The sequence below is a fragment of the Asparagus officinalis genome, chromosome 1 (assembly GCF_001876935.1).
Source record: "Asparagus officinalis chromosome 1, Aspof.V1, whole genome shotgun sequence".
NCBI classification, from domain to species: Eukaryota; Viridiplantae; Streptophyta; class Magnoliopsida; order Asparagales; family Asparagaceae; genus Asparagus; species Asparagus officinalis.
Window position 1 is genome coordinate 93,267,136 of NC_033794.1, and position 27,674 is coordinate 93,294,809.

The following is a 27,674-nucleotide window of genomic DNA, read 5'->3' on the forward strand; positions in this document are numbered from 1 at the left end:
CACTCTTTGACATCAAGAAGTCTGGTAGAAAAAAACCCAGACTTAACAACCTATAAGCTCTTTATATAGTCCCTTCCATTATCTTGTTAGAGCCTAACCATCACTTTTTTCCCTTTCACGAGGGAACATCACCATGATTCTTTTGACCATGTGTAATAAACTCTCGGGTGTGGCTAAGGGACACCCTAAATAAAAGGTCTTGAGTATTTTAGAAAATTAAATTTCTATGTGTGCTCTCTAATAAAGTCTAACGTAAACCTCACATATGTCAGGCAAATGATACCATTAAAATAGAGAAACTCAACAACATCGAATATGACTATTATATAACAACTAAATTAAATGGAAATTATAAAAAGAATTGATCCGCGGTTTTAAAGGGTTTCTAGTTATTATGCAGGATAAAGTATTTAAAACGAGCATAGGGGCATTGCAACAACCCTTTGATTGATAGATGGTGAAAATATATAGCTACCACTAATAAGGTTTAGAGAAAGATACAGCTACTGTGTGAATGTGGGGGCCACCCACGTGAGTCTGCCTGCCTTTGTTTCTTTTGCACGTGAATGAAGGGGACATGTTTTTTGATTTCCGCATGAAGAGAAGAATTAAGGCCCACCCGCTTTCGCTGTTCCGCTGCTATAAAAACGTCGCCTAGGTTTTCGTGTGTTTGGTGCGCAGGAGATTGGTGAACTTGAGCAGCCGCAATTGAGGTGCAAGGCTTGGTTTGTGCAGTTGTTTTCTTCGGTGCAGGACCTTTGGTATTTTTGTCTACGGGAGAAAAACGCTCAAGTGTTGAGGAGATTTTGAGCAGTCCCTTCTAGGGTTTTGTGCATATCTTTGAGAGAGTTTTGTGAGGGATTTGATAGTTTGTGTGAGGGTTTAGATTGAGTGATTGTAAACCCTAGTTGTATTCTCTCCCTCTATTAGTAGATCTTCCCCCTCCTTGCCCCGTGGACGTAGGCAATTTGCCGAACCACGTAAAAATTGGTTGTATCGCTTTTGTGTGATTTGTAATAGCTTTTTAGGTTCCCTCGACACGCAGTCCTAGAGCTGACGAGAGGAAGAGTAAATATCCCACTTTGATGGGATATTAGGCTTCAGATTCTTGTTCCCTTTGAGAAACAAGAATTCTTATTGCGACCTAACTCTTGTTGTGCTACCGAAGTGCTGCTGAAATTTCCGCTGCGCGCAACAAGTGGTATCAGAGCTCAGATTTCAGATCTAGGGTTTTTTGGTGGAGGAAGATTTTTTGTGTGAAGCTTGGTTCTTGGAGTTCTAGGCTTCGGTGGAGATAGCATTAGGAGTTGCCGTTGGAGATTTCACTTTCCTCGTGTGGATAGGAGATCTATTTGGAATCCGATCAAGGGTTCAGTTGGGTGGTTCCTAATTTTTATCAAATTTATTCTTTCTCTACAATTTGGAGTTAGTTTGCAATGGGAGAAGAAGGTGAAAGCAGAAAGTCAATGGCGAGTACAATACAAGTTGGTTTTCAGAACACTAAGATTAGTGTGGTGAAGTATGACGGAAAAATCAACTTTGGTTTGTGGATGAGCGACTTACAGGATGCGCTCAATGCTCAGAATTTGGAAGAGACCATCATGGTCCACGAGAGGCCACCTAAATATGAAGAGGCGGTATGGGAGAAGATGAATAGAAATGATTGTGGGGTGATCAGGTCCTGTTTGGAACAGGAGCTGAAATATGATGTGATTGGGGTGACGTCTGCAATAAAGATGTGGGAAATTCTCAACAACAAGTATCTCACAAAGAGTGTTGAGAACAGGTTACACTTGCTGCGAAGACTCTTCAGATTTCAGATGTCCAGAGGCACCTCGCTAGCGGCTCATGTGAACAACTACACTAAGTTGTTGTCGGACTTGGCGAATGTTGATGAGAAGATATCAGATGAGTACAAGGCGATTATTTTGTTGGGCTCCTTACCGAATGAGGAGTATGATACCTTCGTGCTTACTTTGTTGAACGGGAGATCTTCTATCAGCTATAGTGAAGTGACTAACGCTTTGACCAATTACAATTTGAGGAGGAAGGACAAGGAGACTTCTCGTGCTAGCACTTCAGGCGAGGCCTTGTCAACGAGAAGTAGAAGCCCATATCCGAAAGGTGGTAATAGAGGAAGGTCAAAGTCAAGAAGCCGTCACCAATTAGCAAAGAACCAATGTGCATTCTACAAGGAGCAGGGACATTGGAAGAGAGACTGCCCGAAGCTCAAGGAGAAAGAGAATGGCAAGAAAAAGGGCCTGAAGGCCAATGAGGTGAATATTATGAAAGGCGATGATTCCGATGATTCGAGCTTTTCTCTATTGATATGTGACCCCTAGGTGAGACTGGTTTGCATCTTTTGAGAAAGTCGACGGGGGTGTTGTTGTCATGGGAAATGATCAATCCTGTGGTGTTTGTGGGATTGGTACCGTGCGGATTAGGATGCACGATGGAGTAGTCCGTGAGTTGAAAGAGGTGAGATTTGTTCCTCAACTGAAGAAAAATCTTATCTCAGTTGGAGCTTTGGAGGCGAAGGGATTCAAGGTGACTTTCGAAAACGCTGTAGCGAAGGTTACTAAGGGATCATTGGTGGTGATGAGGGGAGTCCGCAATCGGAATTTGTATTATCTGAAGGTACTAAGGGAGCATTGGTGGTGATGAGGGGAGTCCGCAATCGAAATTTGTATTATCTGAAGGGAAGCACCGAGATTGGCCAGGTTGCTTCGGTTATTTCAGAAGCGGACATGAGCAGACTTTGGCACTATAGGTTGGGGCACACAGGTGAAAAGTCACTACAGGCATTGTGCAAGCAGGGGCTATTGAAGGGAGCCAAGAGTGGGAAGATTGAGTTCTGTGAGCACTGTGTTCTTGGCAAGAAGACGAAGGTGAAGTTCGGGACTGCCATTCATCAGACGAGGGGCATCCTGGATTACGTGCACACAGACATTTAGGGTCCCACCAAGACTGCATCACTTGGTGGTCAACATTGGTTCGTCACGTTCGTTGATGATTATTCTAGGTGATGTTGGGTGTACACCATGGTAAAGAAGAGTGAAGTCCTAGATATATTCGTGGAGTGGAAGAAGAGATTGGAACTGCAGACTGGGAGAAAGATCAAGACGTTGCGATCCGACAACGGTGGTGAGTATACTTCTGACCCCTTTCAGCAGCTATGTCGAGACGAGGGCATAGAGAGACACTTCACAGTTAGTCATACACCGCAGCAAAATGGGGTGGCAGAGAGGTTGAATCGGTCTTTACTGGAGAAGATCCGATGCTTATTGTCGCAGAGTGGTTTGGAGAAGATCTTTTGGGCTGAGGCACTTACATATGCGAGCCACCTCATTAATAGGCTGCCTTCATCTGCGATTGAGGGGAAAACCCCTATGGAGATGTGGTCGGGAAAGCCAGCACATGACTATGACCAGCTCAAGGTATTCGGGTGCCCTGCATATTATCATGTTAGAACTGATAAATTGGAACCTCGAGCTAGGAAGGCCATATTTGTAGGATTCAAGCGTGGTGTCAAGGGATACAAGCTTTGGGATCCAGTTGATAAAAAGATTGTTCTGAGTAGGGACGTCACATTTGATGAGGCTTCTATCTTGAAGGAAGGAAAATACCTTCTCTAGATTATGAGAATCAATTGGATTTACAAAATCTCTCTCTCACAATCTCTCTAGATCAAAGAACAACCTTCCTGATCTCTTTTCTGATTACAATCTGAGTTCTAAACCCTAGAAAAGTCGTGTTTCTATTTATACTAAACAGAAATCCCAACTGGAGCAGGAAACAGACCCAGGCCTGGAACCGCTACGCGGTCGACCGCAGTGCCCAAGGCGGTCGACCGGTCAGAACGACGAAAAACTGGAAAATCGATTACAGTGTTTCCGGTCGACCGCAGCGCCATCATCGGTCGACCGCTCTCAGTCCCGAGACATAGTCTGGGCCTGTGCACTAAGCGGTCGACCGCTGTGACCAAGCCGGTCGACCGGCCAGAGTCCAGCTGCAGATCCTATAGTTTTGTCGAATCCTTTGACTTCGTCACCTCCAATGGCCTCGTCCACGACTCCTCTACTCTATTCTCAAGATACCATGAGAATCATCTATCCTCAAGCTCTTATGAGGATCGCTAAGCTCCCGAAGAGAAGATACACCCGTATCATGGGTCCCCCCTTTAGGAACTTGAAGTCCCATTCAAGTTAGAACTTCAGCTGAGGGAACTCGCGAGCCCCTCCTTCTCTGTTGAACCACTTGGCCTTGCTAGGGACCTGACCTTGACGTCCAATGAGAAACGACTCCTTCGTCCCCCGCCTCGTCTTGGTCGTCTTCCGTTCCAAAATGCAATTGACGTCCAATGAGAAACGACTTCTTGGTCCCCCACCTCGTCTTGGTCGTCTTCCGTTCCAAAATGCAATCTTCTTTTAGTGGCTCCTCTCTATCAAACCACAACTCTTCAACATGCGGTAAGATCATCTTGTCATCACCTTTATCATCCAATAATGGAGGCTCAAACAACTTAAAGTACTCGGCATTGATCACCGAATACATGCCTAAGTAAGGTGGCAAATCTAAACGAAAATCGTTGTCGCCAATCTGATCGATAATCCGAAATGGACCATAACGAATAGGCTTCAACTTCTTCCCTTCTCCGAAATGGACCATAACGAATAGGCTTCAACTTCTTCCCTTCTCCTTTGAGCCTCTCCTTACCTAATTTTAGCCATACCATATCCTTACCTAATTTTAGCCATACCATATCGCCTTTACCAAAGTTACAAGGAACCCGATGTTGATCATGCTTCATCTTGTACTTAGATTGCGATTTCTTCAATTGAGCTTCAACCGTGGCATGAATATTTGCAATCTTCTCGAGAAATCGCTGAGCTCGTTGTCTTTCACTCCCCTCCTTTCCGTCCACCGTGGCTTCACTTGAAAACACAAGATCGAACGGGCTCGGCGGTAAAAATCCATAACAAGTCTCAAACGGTGACTTTCCGGAAGATCCATGAATTGCCCGATTAAAAGCAAATTGCAAATATAGTAAACTCTCATCCCAAGTCTTTGGATGCCTGGAATTATACCCCCGTAACATATGCACCATAGTCCGGTTGACTACCTCTGTTTGTCCGTCTGTTTGTGGATGAAAGGCCGTGCTCTTCTTCAATTTAGTGTCCATCAAACTCCACAAAGAATCCCAAAAATGCCCAAGAAAAATCCATAGAAATGCTCTCCCATAGCCTAGAAGGAATCGGTAATGGTAGGTACAATCCCCTCTTTCTGTTAGAAGGCTTCGAAATACAGCATAACTTACACCCTCCAACATACTTGGTCACATCATCAAGCATCCGTGGCCAAAACACATGTCGCCGTAGATTGAGAAGCGTTTTCTGAATGCCAAAATGCCCTTGCACACGCGAGGTATGCGCTTCCCGAATCCACTGCAACCTATCACCATCTTCCGGAATGCATAGTGATGTCCCACGATACAACAAGCCATCTTCTCCAAGTGCATACTCCCCCCTTCGACCAGCCTTCGCCTGCTCAAACACACTACCGAAGTCCTTACTAGATGCATACATCTGTACATACTACAAAGGAACCAAGGGCTGAATACGCGTCGCCACCAACAACGACCTTATCGGTGGGCGAGATAACATATCGGCCAACTTGTTCGTCGCCCCCTTCTTGTACCTAATAATGATGTTGAAAGCCATCAAATAGGACATCCACTTCATGTGTCGTGCCTGCTGTAGCTTTGTCTGGGCATGTAAGAACTCCAACGGCTTATGATCCGAATGCACGACCACCTCCTTCCCTAACAAGTACACCCTCCAATGCTTAATTGCTTGATATAGTGCATAGAACTCCTTGTCGTAGGTTGGGTAGTTCGCAATAGCACCCGAAAACTTCTCATAATGGTATTCCACCGGTTTCTCATCCTGAATCAACACCGCGCCCATCGCATAATTAGACGCGTCGGTCTCTACCTCGAAAGTCCGCTGCAAATTCGGCAACGCCAACACCGGTGCCTCCGAGATCTTCCTTTTTAGCAACTGAAAAGCCTCCTCATGCGTCCTTCCCCACTCAAACTGAACTTTAGCCTTTGTGAGGCCATGTAACGGTGCCGCATAAGTCGAAAAATGTCGAATGAACTTGCGCAAATACTGGCAAGCCCCCATGAAGCTCCTCACCTCAGTCACTGTCTTCGGCGTCGGCCACTTTGTGATCACCTCCACCTTGCCTGGATCTATCCTCAGCTGGCCCTTCCCTACGATGAAGCCGAGATACACCAACTCGTCCTTTCCGAACTCACACTTTTTCCCGTTGAGCTTCAGCTGTCCGTCCTGCAACACTTCAAATACCTTCTCAACATGAACAAGATGCTCCTCCCAGGTCCTGCTGTACACCAAGATATCATCAAGGTAAACTATCACAAAATCCTCTATAAAAGGTCGCAACAAATCATTCATAAGCCTCATAAAGGTAGCCGGAGCATTGCACAATCCAAACGGCATCACCAACCACTCGAACAAGCCTTGCTTGGTCTTCAACGCAGTCTTCCAAGTGTCTTCCTATCGAATCCTCACCTGATGGTAACCAGACTTCAAATCCAGCTTCGTGAAAAACCTCGCTCCCTCCAACTGGTCCATAAGATCATCGATCCGCGGTAATGGGTAGCGATTTTTGATGGTTATCTTGTTAAGCACCCGGTAATCTACGCACATGCGCCAGCCTCCATCCTTTTTGGGCACCAACAACACTGGTGACCCGCAAGGTGAACAACTCGGCATAATCACTCACGCCTCCAAGATCTCCTGAACCTGCTTCTTGATCTCCTCGGACTCCAGTACTGATGTGCGGTATAGGCCTATGTTAGGTAAGGAACTCTCCCCGGTCAACATAATCTCATGCTCTATACCTCAACGTGGTGGTAGTCCTGTGATCTCCGAAAACAAGTCCGCATACTTGACCTTCAACCTGGCAAGATCTCCCTCCTGGCGCTTGCTCAAGGTAGACAAGCACATCCTACTCAGCTGCACTTCATACGGCCGAATGAACAATAAAACGAACTTCCTGCCCGCGTTCACCAACCTCTTAGCCTGAGTCACTGTCACCAAGCTCGTCTCCTGTAGGAGAGATGCTGAGCGAAAAATGAATTGCTCGCCATCCTTGTTGAACGTGTACTTTTGGGCTCGCCGATCATATACTGCGTATCTATCCCACAAATACGGATTGCCCAAAATAACTTGGCAAACATCCAACGGAACCACGTCGCACGTGACATCGTCAATATACGACTCATGGAGTGCAAATCTGAATGAACACTGGTTCACCACACTCAATCCTGCCTCCTTCTGAATCCACCCTAATGGATAGGGCTTCGGATGCTTCACCGTCTTCAATCCCAGCTTCTGTACTAATGCCTCAGATATCAGATTTTTCTGACTCCCTGGATCTACAATAGCATCCACTAAGCTGGTCTTGACCTGCAATTTCAGAACAAAGAGCTGCTCCCTCGGGTCGTCATCTTCTTTGGTGGCCCCCGCCCCCGCCATAAGGTTGAGACTGCTATTGGGTTCGGTCATCCCGGGAACCTCCTTCAGACCCTGTGCTATCACGTACGCCTTCTTCTCCTCCTTCTTCTTCAATCCTTTTGGCTTCATATGAGGATACTTATCCCAGCAACGATCAGCCACATGCCCTGTCTGCTTGCAGTGATTGCATGTCAATCCTGCTTTCCCCGAGTCAACCTTCTTCTTCTCATCCTTAGACTAAGAGCCACCCGTCTTGCTCCCCGATGGTTTGGAATCCCCCTTTGTCTCATTGCCCTTCTTCGGCCTGCCCTCAATGGCAATGGCCTTCACGCTCGCCTCTGCGATTGTCTCCACTGAAAACAGCTTCATCTCCTTCCGAATGTAATCATTCAGACCCGCCATGTACTTCATGAAGATGGGGTACTCGAACGTTGCGATGTTTAGGACCATCGCCTGCTGCTGGAACTCCGTCGTATACTCCTGAACGGTCTGATTAAACTTTTGGCGCAAGCCATACCACTTGTACCAACGCTCCTCAAGGAACCCTACTGGATAGAACTGTTTACGAAGTAGTTCCTTGAACTTGTTCCACGACGCCGCTTTCCTCTCCTGTTTGCAATAGGATTTCCACCACATCAACGCGTGCCCTGAAAGCTTCAATGTCGCGAACACTATTTTCTCCTTGGACGAATATCCATAGAGAGTGAAGTACATCTCCATGCGTTCGATCCAATCATCAAGCTTCTCCACATTGATACTCCCATCATAAACAGGAATCTCAACCTTGAAGTCAATCTTCAGATTCTGGTAATGATTCTTACCCCCTTGATGTCCAGCAGCCTTGACAATCTCAGTTTGCCCCTCTGAATCAGCTTTCTCGCTCTCCTCATCGGATTCGAAGAGTCCCTTCTTACCCTTCGAAGAAGATTCCTCCTTTTTGTCTCCTCCGTTGATGAGGCCCACGAGTTGGGTAAGAGTCGTCCCGATCGTCTCAATCTGTCTCTCCATGGCATCAAGTCTCGCTGAATTATCTGCTTCAGTCATCTTCTCCTTCCTTAAATCCTGGACTTCTTCCAATGAAATAAGGATCTCGCCAAGCTTCTTGTATGAGGACCGAGTAAGGACCATACACAGGATGCCCCCTTCACAGGATCTAGTGCTCTGATACCAACTTGATACGAGTCGCCGTGCGAGCACTCTTGATCGCGGAATTATCAAGAGTGGGTAAAGAAGAAAACGACTGAAGAACACAAGAGTTATAATTAGGGTGAAGGAAAATACCTTCTCTAGATTATGAGAATCAATTGGATTTACAAAATCTCTCTCTCACAATCTCTCTAGATCAAAGAACAACCTCCCTAAACTCTTTTCTGATTACAATCTGAGTTCTAAACCCTAGAAAAGTCGTGTTTCTATTTATACTAAACAGAAATCCCAACTGGAGCAGGAAACAGACCCAGGCCCGGAACCGCTACGCGGTCGACCGCAGTGCCCAAGGCAGTCGACCGGTCAGAACGACGAAAAACTAGAAAATCGATTACAGTATTTCCGGTCGACCGCAGCGCCATCATCGGTCGACCGCTCTCAGTCCCGAGACATAGTCTGGGAGGGGAAGACCCCTATGGAGATGTGGTCGGGAGAGACAGCACATGACTATGACCAGCTTAAGGTATTTGGTTGCCCTGCATATTATCATGTTAGAACTGATAAATTGGAACCTCGAGCTAGGAAGGCCATATTTGTAGGATTCAAGCGTGGTGTCAAGGGATACAAGCTTTGGGATCCAGTGGATAAGAAGATTGTGCTGAGTAGGGATGTCACATTCGATGAGGCTTCTATCTTGAAGCTTCCCAGCTCTCATCAGGTGGAGAGCGACCCGACGGAGGAGATATCGCAGGTGGTGGAGATCGATGCAGCTCCACATTGTCCAGATGGTACAGTATCCATGCAGGTGCCGACTGAGGTGACGTCAGGCGAGCACGACGGTGATACGGAGGATACGGGTACTAATGTGCCGGATCAGGAACCGATGGCTCAGGTTCAGGATTCAATTGCGGCTCGGAGACAGAGGAGAAACATACAGATGCCAGCACGGTATGCCGACACAGTTGCGTATGTACTTCCGGTGGAGAGTATCGATGATTTGGTGCCTACTACATTCAGAGAGGCCGAGCAGAGTTCGGAGGCTGATTCGTGGCAGGTGGCTATGCAGGAGGAGATGGAATCTCTTCATAAGAACGATACATGGGAGCTGGTTGAGCTTCCAAAGAGGCGGAAGGCAATTGGTTGCAAGTGGGTATACACGAAGAAGGAGGGCATTGAAGGCACTCCGTTGAGATTCAAGCCTAGGTTGGTTGCGAAGGGCTATGCACAGGAGGAAGGTATTGACTATAATGAGGTTTTCTCTCCGGTAGTGAAGCACTCTTCGATTCGGATTTTGCTAGCTTTGGTGGCACAGTATGGGTTGGAGTTAGATCAGTTGGATGTGAAGAGGGCATTTCTTCATGGTGATCTTGATGAAGAAATATATATGACTCAGCCATTGGGATTCCGAGCTGCAGGGAAAGATAAGTTTGTTTGTAGATTGAAGAAATCGCTATACGGTTTGAAGCAGTCTCCTCGACAGTGGTATAGGCAATTTGATGGTTTTATGCTTGGTCGTTCGTACACTCGGAGCCAGTTTGATCCTTGCGTATATTTTCGCAAGTTGAAAGGAGGTGCGTACATTTATTTGTTGCTCTATGTCGATGACATGTTGGTTGCCTCTATTTCAAGGTCGGCTATAGATGAGTTGAAAGTTCATCTTTTAAATGAGTTTGAGATGAAGGACTTGGGTGAGACGAAGCGCATTCTAGGGATGGAGATCGGCAGAGACAAGAAGAAGGGAAGAATTTGTTTGACACAGGTGGCTTATTTGAAAAAAGTTCTACAGCGATTCCATGTTAGCATGGATACGAAGCCAGTTGGTGTACCTTTAGGAGCCCATTTGAAGCTTTCAGCTGGTCTTTCACCAAAGTCAGTTGAAGATCGTGAGTTGATGTCGAAGACTCCATATGCAAGTGCGGTTGGGAGCTTGATGTACGTAATGGTATGTACGAGACGGGATTTGTCACAGGTGGTAAGCATGGTTTCGAGATACATGCATGATCCATGAGTGGGTCATTGGGACGCTGTGAAATAGATTTTGAGGTACATTCGAGGTACGCTCAATGTTGGTTTAGTTTATGAGCGGGACACTACAGGTGGGCAGCTATGCATTGGCTATGTTGATTCAGATTATGCTGGGGATTTGGATAAGCGCCGGTCTACGATGGGGTATGTGTTTACTTTGACCCGTGCGCTGGTGTGTTGGAGAAGCACCTTACAGTCGACGGTGGCTTTGTCTACGACGGAGGCAAAGTATATGGCAGTTACGAAGGCTGTGAAGGAGGCTATTTGGCTTCGAGGACTTTTGGAGGAACTTGGTATATCGCAGAGGTCCGTCGCTATTCATTGTGATAGCATGAGTGCTATCTATTTGGCGAAGAATCAGGTTTTTCATGCGAGGACGAAGCACATTGACGTTCGTTATCACTTCGTTCGGGATGTTCTTGAAGATGGTGATGTGGAACTTGTGAAGGTTCACACGAAGGATAATCCGGCAGATATGCTCACTAAGGTGGTTCCGAGCAACAAGTTTGATCATTGTCGAAACTTATTGCACATTCGTGATTGTTGAGGCCGTTGGCGGCCATTTGGTGAACTACGTTTAGCTTGTTCCTTGGGCAAGAGGATACGTAGGCAGTCTTTCAAATGCAGCCGGTTTGGATTAGTTGATTTTAATGGGGGTGAGATTGTTTGGACTCTCGTTCGGGTTCTCGACTTGTTGTGGATTGCGGCATACTGGACACAACAAGTGGGATATTTGGATGCTTTAGTGTCAGCTCAGTTTTGGAGAAACTTCACCGAGGTGGAGAATTGTGTGAATGTGGGGGCCACCCACGTGAGTCTGCCTGCCTTTGTTTCTTTTGCACGTGAATGAAGGGGACATGTTTTTTGATTTCCGCATGAAGAGAAGAATTAAGGCCCACCCGATTTCGCTGTTCCGCTGCTATAAAAACATCGCCTAGGTTTTCGTGTGATTGGTGCGCAGGAGATTTGTGAACTTGGGATGCCGCAATTGAGGTGCAAGGCTTGGTTTGTGCGGTTGTTTTCTTCGGTGCAGGAGCTTTGGTATTTTTGTCTGCGGGAGAAAAACGCTCAAGTGTTAAGGAGATTTTGAGCAGTCCCTTCTAGGGTTTTGTGCATATCTTTGAGAGAGTTTTGTGAGGGATTTAAGAGTTTGTGTGAGGGTTTAGATTGAGTGATTGTAAACCCTAGTTGTATTCTCTCCCTCTATTAGTAGATCTCCCCCCTCCTTGCCCCGTGGACGTAGGCAATTTGCCGAACCACGTAAAAATTAGTTGTATCGCTTTTGTGTGATTTGTAATAGCTTTTTACGTTCCCTCGACGCGCAGTCCTAGAGCTGACGAGAGGAAGAGCAAATATCCCACTTTGATGGGATATTAGCCTTCAGATTCTTGTTTCCTTTGAGAAACAAGAATTCTTATTGCGACCTAACTCTTGTTGTGCTGCGAGAAACAAGAATTCTTATTGCGACCTAACTCTTGTTGTGCTGCCGAAGTGCTGCCGAAATTTTCGCTGCACGCAACAGCTACCACTAATAAGGTTTAGAGAAAGATACTACATAAGAGCATATATTGATAGAAACATTCTTAAAAGACGGTAAATGCTAATTAAAAGTTAAACTTTTTTCAGATTAATTAAATGCTAATAGACCCTCTAAGTATTGCCAATTGCAAATAAACCCCTATAGTTCTATTAATTGTGAAAATATACCCCTTGATGATTTTTTTAACTCTTAAAATAGTTATTTGAGGAGGCAAGTAGACCCCTATAGTTCTACTAGTGATATATAATGTATACTCAATTGTTAACCCTTTTTTACTATAAAAGAGTCAAAAAATAGTTCACAAGGGGGTACATTGGCACTCAAGCCAATACTATAGTGACTCTGTTTGCAAAAATAGAACTACAGGGTGTCAATTTGTAATTGAGTGATACTATAAAATGGATTTATTCATAATTAACTTCCCCCCTGGTTAGCAACATGCATGTTAAGTGAAAATTATGAGTGAATATTAAAGTTGTCTAATGCAATATTATTTCAAAAGATTGTAAGGAGAGGGCTTTGAAGAGAATATGAGAGTTGATTATCTATGTGAGATTGAGAGACGAGAGTTGAGTGGTTCCTTTTATAGTTCTCCCTGATACATAGTAAATTTCTCGTATTGTTTTCCCGTGGACGTAGGTCGAAGTTGATCGACCGAACCACGTAAATCTCGGTGTTCTTTCTTCTTGATTGTGGTTATTTTTATATCTTATTAATTGTGGGTTGGCTTTCGAGTTGCGCATATTATAGTAGGCAAGGAGACTAAATTTCCCCAACAAGGAGCACGAAGGCCATGCAAAACCCTATTGACGGTGTTGAGATCTAAAAAGATGGGAGAAGTTCTATAGGAACAGTAGGCTCTGATACTGTGTAGAGAAAATAAAAAATATAGAAAATCATTATTCATCTAACCCTAATCTCTCTTAAATAGAGATGTGGAGGATATTACAAAATAGGTATGAGATAAAATCATATCTAATTAAATCTCATAGGATTCTGATATAATCTCATAATATATATATATATATCATATCCTACAAATAGCTAAGTGTTAATCATTGACGAGGAGCCAACACATATCCTACCTTAAATATATAATCAGCCATACTTTGGGAAGGACAATTTGAGCGGCGTCAACACTCGACCTTTCCTAATAAGGACTGAGTCGAAAGACGTCCTCACTCGACTCACCATTCAAGTTGACCCCGCTCCTCTTCACTCCACGAGGCCGGATTGACAACTTTCAAGACCGACTAAAAAGAGGGTACTTATCATCCCACTCGTAAAATCAAGATGAAAGGTGTCACTTGTCGACCCTCTTAGAGGTTGTGTACGAGCCCCCCCGCTGATAATCAGTTGCTATCACACTAAATGCATGATCAGAGTCATCATTTCTCCAGCCCCAAAAGTCTTTATGACTCATCTGACCTTATTAGCATTATGCATAGTCCGTCAACCTCACATTAAACATCTAGGTGACTCATCCCCCTATGTAGCCTATACCTGTAAAGTAACTACTAACTATGTTCTCTGCTTGGACTCGGCCAAACTTACAAAATTGCCCCTCTAGTCCTACTGTAACTAGAGGCACTTTCTACAGCACAAATGTAAGCTGACTTTGCCTAAAAAGCACTCACACTAAACTCTTCTTCTTCACTCAAGCTTATTACTGACTTGATTGTTGGAGGAACAATTGGAGAACCCAACTCCGATCCTCTAACGTGTTACAGTTTTGTAGGAGGCCCAACTATCTATCGGGGATCAACCATTAAAGGAGGTCAAGGGATCCCAATCTCTTCAAGATCAACCTCAAATCCGCTGTTGAGAACTTTCACATCAACAATATACTAAATCTACTAATACCAAACTATTAATAATATCTAACAATCTATTAACTCTATAAGTAAAGAGCGAACTTTGAAACAGAATATTATAGTTATGGCAACTAATCTCTTTAACTCTTCTGTATTTGCCAAACACAAGACACTTAACCTTTTATCTTCATTATCAAATCCATATAAAATTTAATTATTTTTAACCCCTCATGAAACTAAAAGTTGATCTTTTTCCTTAATTCTTCTCTCTTAAGCCATTGCCAAATGGTCAGTTTACCCTCAATAGGACTTGTTTAGTTATGCATAGTGCATAAAACCACCATGAGAACTCAACTGAGGAGCTAGAAATAATTACTATATAAGCTTAATAGTTGAAACATTAGGTTAAGGACTACTTAATTAAAAATGTTAATGTTGAGTTCCACAAATTTAAGTAGAAATTTCATCTTAATAATAGATGATTCACTTGATATTCTTAAAAGGACTATGTCACTGCAATAGACTCTGAAGTTGAGGCAATGGTTAAGGGTTATAGTTTTATATTCTAACTTGCCTCTTGCAGGTTGAGCGTTCTTTCTATGGGCTAAAATCTAGACATACACAGCGGTATCAACTTTTTTTAAGATCTACGCACCCTGTTAAAAGACCGTGTTATTGCACCAAAACTCTAAAGTTATGGTGAAGACTGAGAATTATAGTTTTATATATTCTAATAGATATTAGTTGACCACAGTCATAAAAACTAATGTGTGTTTGGCAACTTCAAATTTGAACTAGGATAAACTAATTTTTTTTTCTTAACTAGACAAAAAGCGGAACTATGTAAGGGTGGGTTCACAAACGAACTAGTTTAGGGCAAGATTTTGAACTAGAAAGAACTAGTTCAATTTTGATCTATTTTTTTTGCCACACTGAAAACAGATTTCGAACCAGTATTGTACCACTCAGCTAAGTTTCGTTGAGTTGCTGAACACACACCGAAAAGAACCCTTATGCAGCAGAATCTGTTACGTCCCGCTATGATCACTAAGCACTGTCATTTGCATTTTGGGGTTTGCACTAGCTGGTAGGTGGACCACTTAAGATTAATCAAAAGATGCATCTAGGTCACCAAAAATACTTATGATCTGCATTATGAGCTAACAAATTGCGCCTTTTCATTCGACCTTCAAGATGACGGATTACGAGTCGAAGGTACAGGGAACTATACTTTTAGGTGTTACTGATCATATTGGCTTAATTAAAAGCCGTAGGAAATGTCTACGCATAGCATCTTTTAATTAGCGTTTGGGTTTTGCGCAGTTTGTTTACAAGTATGGTGTTCCTAAAAGCATAGTTTGTGCAGATCATATGGTGTTCTCGCATCACAAATTAACCAATAGAAACAGTGTCACAAGCCCCATGCATAGGATAATTTCAAGAATAACTTTTGTTCTAGCAAGGAATCTAAAGGTGTGTATAGCTTTTTAAAAGCACACAAGATGGGCTGAGGCCATCACCATCATCGTTGTTCGAAGGTGTGGACGTAATTAGATTGTTAATGATCATCCCTTGGGTGAGAAGCCAGGACCCGTCGCTTGCTTTTGTTCCTCAGCCTCCTGTAAGAACTCCTATTTAACTATCAGTACTCGATATAAAGGGCGGTGAAAGGAGATAGAGGCTAGGCTAATATACTTGGATCCAACTAACAGAAAAGGATTATAACTATGTATATATGTACTTTTTTTTTGAAGTGTTTTCAATATGGTATTAAATCTCATCTCATGCTTTTTGGTATACCAAACTCAAAACATTAACTTTATGGTTGCCAGGATTCTCCTCGTCGAAAGTCCTGCTTGATCTCTAGCTAGCTTCTGGCTCCTTGGTGATGACCTCTTTTTGCAGATGATCGAGAGATTGTTTTGAGAGGTAAGTCGAATATTATAAAAAGAAATGTGATTCGAGTTTCAGAAACCAATGAAATTAACGGGTCAGGAGTATGAAATTTGCCCATCTCATTCAACTTTGGAATAAGGTGAGTCAACTTGTCGCGACTTTCTGGACTACGCAGACTTCATAATGGTTAAAAACAACTGAGTTTTTTACAAACTCCGATGGGACAAAAAATTCGACACAATGTGTATATATAATTGGGAGATAATCATTTTCTTCAGCTTGAAGAGAGTCAAATTCCAAAGAAAAATGTGTTTGATGTGCGAAAATCTACAGATTTGGCATTCAAATAGATATTCAACAACTTTCCATTTTTTGCCCAACTTCCTATATGAAGTATGTATACTTAGATGAAGAAACACTTCAAGAATGAGACAGCGTTTCATTCTTGAAAGAAATATGACTAGAGCTGTTTAAAACTATATTACATTGTAGAAAGAAATATAAGACGAAATTGAAAAGTAGGAAACAGCGTTTCACGTGATTGTATGAGAGAGAGAGAGAGAGAGAGAGAGAGAGAGAGAGAGAGAGAGAGAGAGAGAGAGAGAGAGAGAGATTTACTCAAAAGAAAACAAAGCTAAAGAGAGAACCAGATGTATTGCAGCAATCAGCTCTCTAATAATTGTCTGCTTTTCAAACTGGATGCCTTTTCTGCGTGCCCAAATCCAAAAGTATATCCCTCTTCAGACACTATGACCTTTGTGCTGTCTACACTAAAGCTCTCGTCAATATTTAATTTCCCATTATCATACCTTAATGATGGGTTAACTAAAAAACTATCAAAAAGCCATATCAAAAGGAAGCAAAAAAGCTGCATAATATCAAACCGAACAACATAAAAAAGAAATCTCACCATCCTGATCGTGAATATCCTCAAGGGTCAATATGAGCTTTTAGCATGTCTATGTGTGTCGCCTAGATATATTAAGGTACATTACAAAGTGGTATGGACAAGAGGGTATAAAAATGTTATTATAAGTAACATGAACGTACCCCTACTAGTAAACTTTAATAAAAGCATCTTTCAAACCCTAAGCACATATATACAAATTGAGAAGTTATACTGCATTCTCTCTCCTCTTACCTTGGATACCTAGCTACCTAGCTAATGAATGTGAAGCAAGGAAAGTCATATACAGAAAATAATTAGATACATCTTAATTTTTCTGTTATTACATTTTATAGAAACATAGACAACCCCTCTTTCAAGAATGGAGGAGATTAATAATCCACAAATTTTCCAGACTAGCTAGGATTACAAAACAAAAAACTAGCCACTTTGAAAACAAGAGCACATGTACAAGTCATATTATGTAATAAACACTTCAAAATAAGAGGAAACTAAACTTCCAAAGTTCGAAATGGAAAGTGTGAAAGTAACTTTTTTCTTGATAGGTGAGTGTAAGTCAAGAAAGTTGGAAATAAAGCTGAAATTCATGCAAGGCTATGCTTTATTCTATTAAAAATCCTTTTTTTTTTTGCTAACCATGAAATTCATTTACCTTTATTTTCTTCTGTACAAATTAAGTGCATGAATGCAATTTAACACTCTTATCTCCTAGCCAAACACCCTTCAGAGAATAAGAGAACATAAGATAGTTTATTACAAATGAAAATGTGACATTAATACAACAATAAATTCGAAGTAACATATATAAGTCTCTCCACCTCATGGGTGAGTACCTTATGCCCACAAAAATATTGATGCTGGTAACCAACTTCCCTCCCGTAGAGAGAGAAACATTGCCTTCTTCTTGCAAGCAAAAGAATATCAACTTAACCATCATTTTCCCTTCTTTTTTTTCCCTTTGGAAAAAAAGAATCAAGAGAGTAGAAAAGCCATGATCCTTACCATCAAAGCATTAGTTCCATGGTTTCTTGCCTTGTTGTGCTTGATCATAAGAGGATGAAGAGCTCATGCAATGATCCAATCCAGCCATATTGAGTATATCTCTGTGAGGCAATGCTCTAAGACCAAGAAAATCCCTAGTCATCTCCTCACCCCCTCCTCCTCCATTTATATTCCCTCCTTCCTCTTTACCTTGTGAAGCTCTCCCTAAGCTCTCCATTGCCTCACCAAAAGAACCATGTGGATCAAACCCGTTAGCCATCATCATCTCTTGATGGTGCGAAGACATCAAGCCAAGGCCAAACATAGAGGAAGAGACCGCATTGTTGGGGTTAGGAGAGTGATGGGCTGGTGCCATTTGGGCTTGATGGGTTGAAGGCCTGCTCATTGTTGCACCCATTTGAGCTGCCTTTTGAAGCAATGCAGTTGCTGACATGTGAGGATTAGAAATGGGAGGAGGAGGCAGAGTTTGAGGTATAGATTGAGCGGGGTTTTGATCTTGTGAATTGTTGTTGTATTCTTGAATGAGGTCCAAGTGGTTCAGTGATGTAGATGAGCTTTGAGGGCAAGAGAGCCAAGATGGGAACTCATTTTGGTTGCTTTCTCTCTTCATCATCATCAAATTAGGGAATTGAGGGAATTGGTTGTAATGAGATGGATCAAGAGATGATGTTTGAATTGTTGTTTGTGGAGGTGGAGGTTGAGAGAAGAGAATAGGGTGATGATGATTGGCTAAAGGATTGTTTGTAATGGCTCTTGCACTCTCTTCTGCTAACGCATCACAGAATGCTCTGTGGGTGATAAAGCTATCCCTCCTACAAAAACATAAAGAGTAGAGGAAGGGAAAACAACAAGTGAAGCAAACAAAAGAGCAGAAAGATACAAAAAGGGAGGAAAAGCTATGAAATGAGAGGAATAATAATTGGCAGTTGGAAATAATAAATGTGTCTGCTGGCTCAATGATTTCTGCACCTAGAGGAGTGTATTCAGCTATTCATTTTGTTCCTAGGCTTTTGTGAACTCACATCATTTAATGAAGCTCTTGATTTCCTAATAGTAGCATTATTTTCTTTATAGTTACTTGCTACCCATCTTCAAAAGCGTCTCACTTGATGAAGTAAGACTTGTTTATAATCTATCATCTTAACAATTCATCATTCAGTCAAAAATCTATATTGAGAATATCTCATTAACAACTTTTTAATGGAAAACAAGGGAGTTTGCTGTTAAATATTGAGAATAGGGTTACACACTAATACCCATGTTTACTTCTCTAAACAAACCTTAAAATCCTTTTTTTTATATAAATCCATCGTCAAGTATATATATATATAATTTTTATTAACAAAACACGAAATTAGAAATAAATTATATTATAATAAATATACAATCAAATACCTTGAAAAAAGAGTGCCACAGTCACATCTATATTCTCTAGTGCCACAAATCTTGGAGTGAGCTTTCCAATCACTCTGAACTGCATACTTCTTGGAGCACTTCTCACATTTCCACTTCTTTTCTCCATGTTTCCTACTGAAGTGCTTCTTGATTCCAGTGAGATCTCCAAGAGCTCTTGATGGATCATGGTGAACACAAGAAACCTCTGGACATATATAAACCTTCTTTCTAACTTCTTTATTGCTCCTTTGCTTCAATTTCCATGGCAAATTATGGCCTCTTCTGTGAAGTTGCAGGTTTTGATCTCTTTGAAATCCTTTGTTGCAGATCTCACACACAAATCTGTTGGTTGCCATCAGGGTTTTTGGAGATAGTGCTATTACTTCAGCATCTGGGTCTGATTGTACAGTGGTTAATTAGTTACTATACTAGTCATAATTAAATTAATGAAAAGGTAGGGAAAATTAGAAAAAGATGGGATTTTGATACCTGGGTTTCCTGGGAGATTTCTTTTCTTTTTGGCTGCTGGAGCTGGGTTTGGATTGGAGGAGACACTGCAGGCTTGATCTCCTGAAGCTGCTGAAGTGAGATTTGACATGTTCTCTTCAACTTGTTGCTGCTGAATTATGAGCCCTTTCATCATCTTGATGCTTAGTCCCTTTTTTTAGTGGAAAAAAAGGGGGGTGAAAAGATAGAATCTAGCTAAGGGCTGATAGGATCGAAATTAAGAGATCTAGGTTGTAAAGAACTACTCAAAGACTAACATGCATCTCTTGATATATACCACAAGATTAGGTGGGCAGCTAATACGTAATATGAACTTCGTAGATGACAGAATACTAGGAAAAAGAAGAACAAAACGGAAGTGGGTTTTGGATCTAAAATTCAAAAAAAGAAGAATAATTATAATTAAAAGTAAAGAGAGAGGAGTGAATGGAATTGCACCAAACCATCCACTCTAGCAGAAGGAGAGAAAAAAAACTAGCAAAGACAAAGGCAAGTTGCGCACATGAACAAAAATCTAGCAGACTCAATTCCCCTTGGGACTAATTTCTCAAATAAATGGAAGGGGAAAAAAAGGCTTGATGTTAGAGAAGATAAAGGAGGAGGCAAGAGAAGAATAAAGAGTCTCTCTATAGGTATGTGGATGAGGGATTCAGGAAGCAAGGGTGCAATTGTCCACCCATTCAATACCCACACCCTCTACAGCCCTACACTGATGTTGCACATTCTGTCTTTTCCTTTGTTCCCTTATGCGCAAATCTATAAATTCCTTTGCCCCTACCCTTTTCTTAATCTGAGCATAATCATTTTTTTTAACACTAGTAACAGTAAATAATTGTTAAATAAACCGCACGGCGTTAAGTGAGGCTCCTAAATTTTTATTATGTGGGTTATTTAGATATTATCCCCTCAAGTCTGGTAATGTTGATTTAGGACCTAACCCAAAAAATGAAGGTCTCACTTAAAATCTAGTAGAGGGACAAATTTTTAAGATCCCTTCAGATCGATTTCGAGGGACATACGAGCAATTTCAAATGTTTGAGGCACTAATGTCTAAAGAACCCAATTGCTTACACAGTAGGGCCCTGTACAGTTATTTAAGACATTTTTTAAATAGATGGGTGCATGCACTTCGCAATACAATATACAAACAAAGGTACATCCGGTTTCCTTTGTGGCTTGGGTTAGGTATCTAAGACATACACATTTTTGTAGATATTAGCTAGATTAGTGAATGATGACTTTGTGTTAAAAGTTGGAAAGATAGGGTAATAAAAGGAGAGCATGGCTTGAGAGAGAATGAAATGATGGGGTGTTGATGGTGGTAAAAGTAAAAGAAAAGCCAACCACAGAGGGGGAAAGAAAGGAACTTCTTTTAGCTTTCACATTTACATTACCATGATTAGGCAATTGATTGAAATTTGAGTAGCATATTCAGGTCTTTGTGTCATTGTTTAACGGGATTTCTTATGTGAACCCTTCTTTTTATGCAAAAGGCGAACGAGGAGAGCACCCAAAAAATGAGTGGTGATTTTATCAACTCAAGTTCAAGGACTCTGCAATTTTTGGTTTTGTTTTTTGGTTTTTTTTTTTTTTTGGGCCACTTTTGTATTTCCTAAATAAAAACATGGATAGAAAAGAAGGCTTTTTTTAGTAAATAACTACTGTATGAAGTTACGAGTATCTAGAAAAGGGTATTGGTCTTGTTAAGTATAGTACTGCATCAGACAGTTTACTTACTAACCAGACATCTACACATGGCACTAGCTAGATGACTAGTCTTGTGATAATTAAGAAATGAAAACTTAATTAAAATCAAATATTTTTTCGAGCAATGAGAAAATTCAAATATAATATGTTTATCTGTGGCCTTTAATTAAAACTATTTTTGTGTGCTACAGTGTAACAAAGAGGCTCAAGTTTTTCAACCATGCATATTGATTGAATAAAGTAATTGTTATGGCAAATTCCAAGGAATAGACTAATATCAGCAACACAAAAGTATGAAAAATATTGAGAATACAAATAACACATGGATATATATGTGTGGTTCAGCTTGCAACTTACATCCACAGAGAATGAGGAGAATAGTTTTACTAACAATTTGTGAGGAATACAAAGTGGAAATCTCTCAATCACTCATACCCTAATACACCCCAAAAGCCTAATAAAATTTCTCTTAAATAAAGGAACAAAAGAGAAAAATATCAAAAATGATTCACAAGAGAACTCTCTCTTCTTGATTGTTGCTCTGTAGATTGATGATAATTTAATTTTGGATGACCCTGTATATATATAGATCCAAAGGGCCAATTGCTTGCTTCTCAAGGAAATAGAATCATAGTAGGAATAGAATTTCCCATATAATTGATTATGTCAACAAATAGAATTTTAGTGTATATGGAATTCCTAATCATTATATATATATATATTATATATATCTAATATATATATATATATATATATATATATATATAATATATAATATATATATATATATATATATATATATATATATATATATATATTATATATTATATATATTTATATATATTATATATATATATATAATATATATATATATATAATATATATATATAAATATATATATAATATATAGAGAGAGAGAAGAAGAGAGACGAGCGAGTGAGAGCAGAAATAATGGAGAACCGCCTTGGTAAGGTTTGTATGTTGTGGTGTTATATTAGTATAGTATTATATATATTACTATATATATAATATTTTATTATATATATAATATAATATATACTATATATATATATATATATATATATATATATAACACACAGCACACACACACACAGTCATAAACATTGTTATTTATATGTAGAAGAGAGAAAAAATAGAGTATCTTGGTACGAAACACAAATTGTGTGGCTTGGTAACATGAGGTATCCTATTCCCCTCCCTCATTCTAATCTGCCAACCACTCCCACCATGTGAATGTGAGCCCTGATTTCAATGAGTGGAGGAAGACAATATGCTACCACTATCTAAGCATAAAAACTTGTGTTTGGTACCAAGCAATACTTATTTTTCTCATATATAATATTATATAATATATATATATATATATATATATATATATATTAATAAATATATATTTATTATATAATATATATATAATATATATATATTAATATCAATAATATATATATATATAATATATATATATATTGAAAAATGAGCTATGCTTGGTATTCGCACAAAAAAGTTGTGGGCTTGTAGTCGAGATGGTAATAATCTTAATCTTAAGCTACTCATTCAACGATGGTTGTATTATTACCACATAACCTTTCAATCCATATGAGGTCCCCCCATTTGAATAAGTGGTGGGGGATTGTTACCACCTCCCTATAAGCATAAAATTTGTGCTTGAATAGCCCAAGCATACCATTATTTCTCTCTGCTCGTCTCTCTCTCTGGCCATCCTCTTCTCTCTCCTCTCGTCTCTATATCATATATATATTATTTATATATTTAATATATATAAATATAAAATTATATATATTATATATATATATACTATTACTATATATCATAGTATATATATTATAATATATATATATATAACGTATATATATATATTAGCTAGCGAAGATGAGAGAAGCAGAGAGAGAGAGAGGAGAGAGAGGAGAGGAGAAATGAGTACTGATAGGGCTGGTGAAGCAGCATAAATATATTTGTGCTTGCGTAGTGGAGGATGCCGCCTCTTTCCGATCTCAACGATCACCAAAGTTCGCAGCATCCAATTCCAACCACCACTCCCTAACTCATGTGAATGTGGCCTTGGATTTTAATAAGTGGAGGAAGAATATGTGTCACCCCCCTCAACTACATAAAAAGCGACCAACTATGCGGAAACTTATGCTTGGTTAACGCCGAAACATACACTGATGCCCATTTTTATCCGATATATATATATATATATATATATATATTTATTATATATTATTTATATATTTTATATATATAATATATATATATACTAATAATATAATAATAATATATAATATATAGTTATATAAATTATATATCATTATTATATATATATACGTGGTATTATTATATGTATTAACGTACATAACATATATATATTATAAATTATATATACAATGTATATTATATAAATAATTTATAATATATATATATCTATTTTATATGTATTAACTATACATGTATATGTGTAAAACCACCAAAAAATTGAATATTTTGGTCGATACATAATATAAATAATGTATAATATTTCTAAAAACATATTATGATATTTGAGTATGCTAGGAATTGGTTTGAGATTAATTCAATGTATATACATATATATAAGAGCAAATGCACAATTCATGCTCGATGTAAAAATCTGGAAATTTATGACCAGCGAAGATATTTTGTATTTTACTCACAGATATAATTAGAATTTGGAAAATCTTAAAAGACAAAAGTTGTAGGTATCTTCAAGATCTTTCCAAAAAATCTTAGATCACCTCATTCCGAGATCGGACGTGAAAGTTATGGCCAAAATATCAAAGGTTATTTTTCTAGTCAGATTAGGATTCCTGGTTCGGGTCAAACGGGTTTATTTCGGGTTTGCATATATATAAACATGTGTTTTCACCAAAATTAATATCCTTACATTAGAGTTTCAAACCCTAGTAGCCCCTGTTCCTCTCTTTGAATCCCTAACCCTAAAGTTGAGAATTTTGAGAGCTTTGTGAAGCAAATATCGACACGAGGGCGAGATCATCAACGTGTAGCAAGGGGAAAACGACTTAGTTGCACTTCTTTTTGGTTGCTGGTTATTTTAGAGGCTTAGAACGATGTCTAAGGCAAGATTATCTTCATCCAAACCCTTTCCCATAGTTAATTAACTAGTTAGATATTTAATATGATGTTGAATAAGTGTTTTCATTCTTGAATCTTAACATGATGTGATAAAAGTTAAATTTTTGATGTTAAAACATAAACCAATGCTAGATTAGTAATTTTTTTTCTTGCTGTTTATGATAGTATCATGATCATGATCGTTAGGATTTTTCATAATTTCATTTATATATGAGAAATTTAAGAGATGTACTAAATAAATATTTTCTGCAAAAAACTGTAACAATTGTATCATGTTTAACTAAGATTTCAAAATAGAAATTAAATTCCAAATTTAACCAAAATAGTGCTAAATGAAAGATATATGTATCTAGTTTCTAAAACAGAAAACCATTCTTAAAAAGAGTTTGTATAGAGAAAGATATGTTATATTTACTAACAACATATCCTGCAGAAAAACGGATGCACATATATAATGTTTAACTGGAGATTTGGGATAACAAATGAACTCCAAATTTAACCAAATATGTCATTTGAAAGATGTGTGAATCTAGTTTACAAAACAGAAAACCATTTGTAAAAATAGTTTTCCTAGAGAAAGATATGCTTATTTTTCTAACAGATATCATGTCTATTTTTCTTGCTCGTTTTGTGGAGCTGTATTGCGCCGTTTTGAGGTGCGTTCGCGGAGTTTTGAGCCGCTTGATGTTACATGTTTATGTAGGCTGTCTAAAAATCACAATAGATAGCTGATCCTCATCAAAACACCGATGATGAAAGTTACACTCTGACAACTTACAGAAGGTTATAATTCACGTAGACTGATGAAGGTTACAATCTGACGACCTTCGCAACAACTGATGAAAGCTCTAATCAATATCCTTCACAATCAACATCGAGAGTTACAATCTGACGACTCTCACATATCAAAGAGGTAAAGCAAAGATTACAAAACGACGATCTTTGCAACGCTCTAACAGAAAGAGACTACAAATTGACGGTCTCTTCAAACCAAGACGTGGAAGTCCTCCCCACGTACTAGCATCAAGACGCACCGCGTTCATAGCCATGAACGCAACTCAGACGCAGCCTCCGAGAGCTGCCAACGCAGCTTCCATCTGCTGCCAAACGCAGCTCACATTCAGCTCCAAACGCTGCAAACGCAGCTCATGTTCGGTCATAAACACAGCCTCCGAAAGCTGTCAACGCAGCTTTCATCCGCTGCCAAACGCAGCTTCCAAGCTGCTAAACGCAGTTTTCAACAAGATGCCAATGCAGCTTCCAAATTGCTGCGTCTGAGCTTCCAAACACTTCATTGAAACACATAATTCATGCCAGAACGCGGATTTTGCGTTTGACTCGTTCAAACACGAGCTGAACGGTTTTAAAACCGTTTCCCACGATCTGAGGGGATCACAACTCCACTCAGGAGTGATTTAAGGGGCGGTTACATCACATTAGCCCTACTCAGGAGCGAATTAAGGGGGCGGTTACACCCCTTAATCCCCTATAAATAACTAAGAAATTAGCTTAGTTCAAGAGGCCGAATCTTTGGGGCAAGATTTTGGAGCCTAGACCTGGAGCTCGGATCCTGCTCCTTAGCAGCAAAGAAGAAATCCTTGGCTTGTCTAACCAATTACGGTTGAGATCAATCAACTCGTTCAGAGTTTCTAACTTACCACATAAGTCCTCCACAACGTCAAATCGTGAGGAGAAGGTACTATTCTAGTGAACCAAGACGTTCGGATCATCAACGGAGAGCAAACTTGATGCGAGCATTCGAGGGAGGCATTCCATCGCCACCGTGAAGAACCCAGAATTAAACAAAGGGGAGAATCAAATTCATTCTCTTCTCTTTTGTAATCAGGAAATCCAATTGTAATTGAGATTAAAGGAATACAGATCAATTTTCCTTCGTTTCTTTTTACTTCAAATTTTTCCACAAACAGTTTAGTCATGAATATGTTATGTTATATATTTAAGAATCCCAAGGAGATTATGATAAATTTTGATTTGATCATATTTGAATTAGATATAGTTAATATACATGTTGGATGTCGTTGATGAGCACAGCTCAGTACTATATGGGATAGTGCGTCGATATTCCATATGTGCAGGCCATTGAGTCGGATTTTAGGAGGCTTGATCTAGCCATCCGTCTCGCACTAGGGTGCGTTGAGGCTCGTGAGCCATATTTCTAGGATGCCTATTTGGTAGTCCGTCCCGCACTCATGTTATGTACTGAGATCGCGATAAGACTAATGAGTCGTGTACACAGTTCAGGATACCTACAGGGTAGTCCGTTGCACTGAGATAATTACTTGATAGCCTAAGTATGACAGATGCCGATTTTGAATACGACCTATCATTGAACTATACGACTGAGATATGTTACTTTTGAAAGTATACAAAATTATGTGTTAGTATTTTATTCTATCTCTCCAGTGATAGTGGAAGATATTATAAATACGATGTGTTGATATCTTATTTCTTTTACTGTCCTTTTTACTTCTTAGTTGGGATCAATGATTAGAGATTCACTACTTGAGACTTATGGTATATACATGAGGGTTTCCTTGTTTGGATTATTTCGCTCGACGTACCAGTCTCGTGTTATGGATATTCTAATTATTGGTTTTATTAGCTTATCTTTTCTTAGTTCGGTATTAATGTTTAGATATCTACAATTTGAGACTTATGGTATATACATGAGGGTTTCCTTGTTTGGATTATTTTACTCGACGTACTACGTCTCGTGTTGTAGGTTTCTTAATGTTAATCCCACTTAGATACGGGAAAAATGAATCTAGGAAGACTATGCTTAATAGATAGAGCCTCCACTCCATCTAGCAGCCCTTCCCCTGGGGGCGGATGGAGATAATCTTACTGTAGCGCTCTGATACTCTTGTTGTTATTTCTTTTTCTTTTAAAAATATCCTTTCAGGTAGCTCGGAGTTCTGGAGAGCCGCAGGATGACGGAGTTCTTGCATAGTCGTCATCCCGAGAGATTTATTAGAGGCTCCACTGTAGTTTTAAATTTTATTCAGACTTAGAGTGTCTTTCCA

At 39.9% G+C, this 27,674-nt stretch overlaps 1 protein-coding gene across 1 annotated transcript; it reads right to left on the reverse strand.

The window, feature by feature from the left end:
- Positions 17,598 to 20,389, reverse strand: LOC109828254 (protein indeterminate-domain 11-like). The gene is made up of 3 exons (XM_020395287.1): positions 19,756 to 20,389; positions 19,267 to 19,663; positions 17,598 to 18,683 (listed from the first exon to the last, which is right to left on the reverse strand). The coding sequence occupies exons 1-3, from the start codon at positions 19,907 to 19,909 to the stop codon at positions 17,882 to 17,884; spliced, it is 1,353 nt and encodes a 450-aa protein (XP_020250876.1). The 5' UTR covers positions 19,910 to 20,389; the 3' UTR covers positions 17,598 to 17,881.

Bases quoted from the DNA above. Each gene is read 5' to 3' on its own strand.
- LOC109828254 (XM_020395287.1), bottom strand. From the start codon at position 19,909: ATGATGAAAGGGCTCATAATTCAGCAGCAACAAGTTGAAGAGAACATG. The intron at 19,664-19,755 runs GTATCAAAATCC...CTGTACAATCAG, and splicing joins AAATCTCCCAGGAAACCCAG to ACCCAGATGCTGAAGTAATA. The intron at 18,684-19,266 runs GTATTTGATTGT...ATGTTTTTGTAG, and splicing joins TGTGGCACTCTTTTTTCAAG to GAGGGATAGCTTTATCACCC.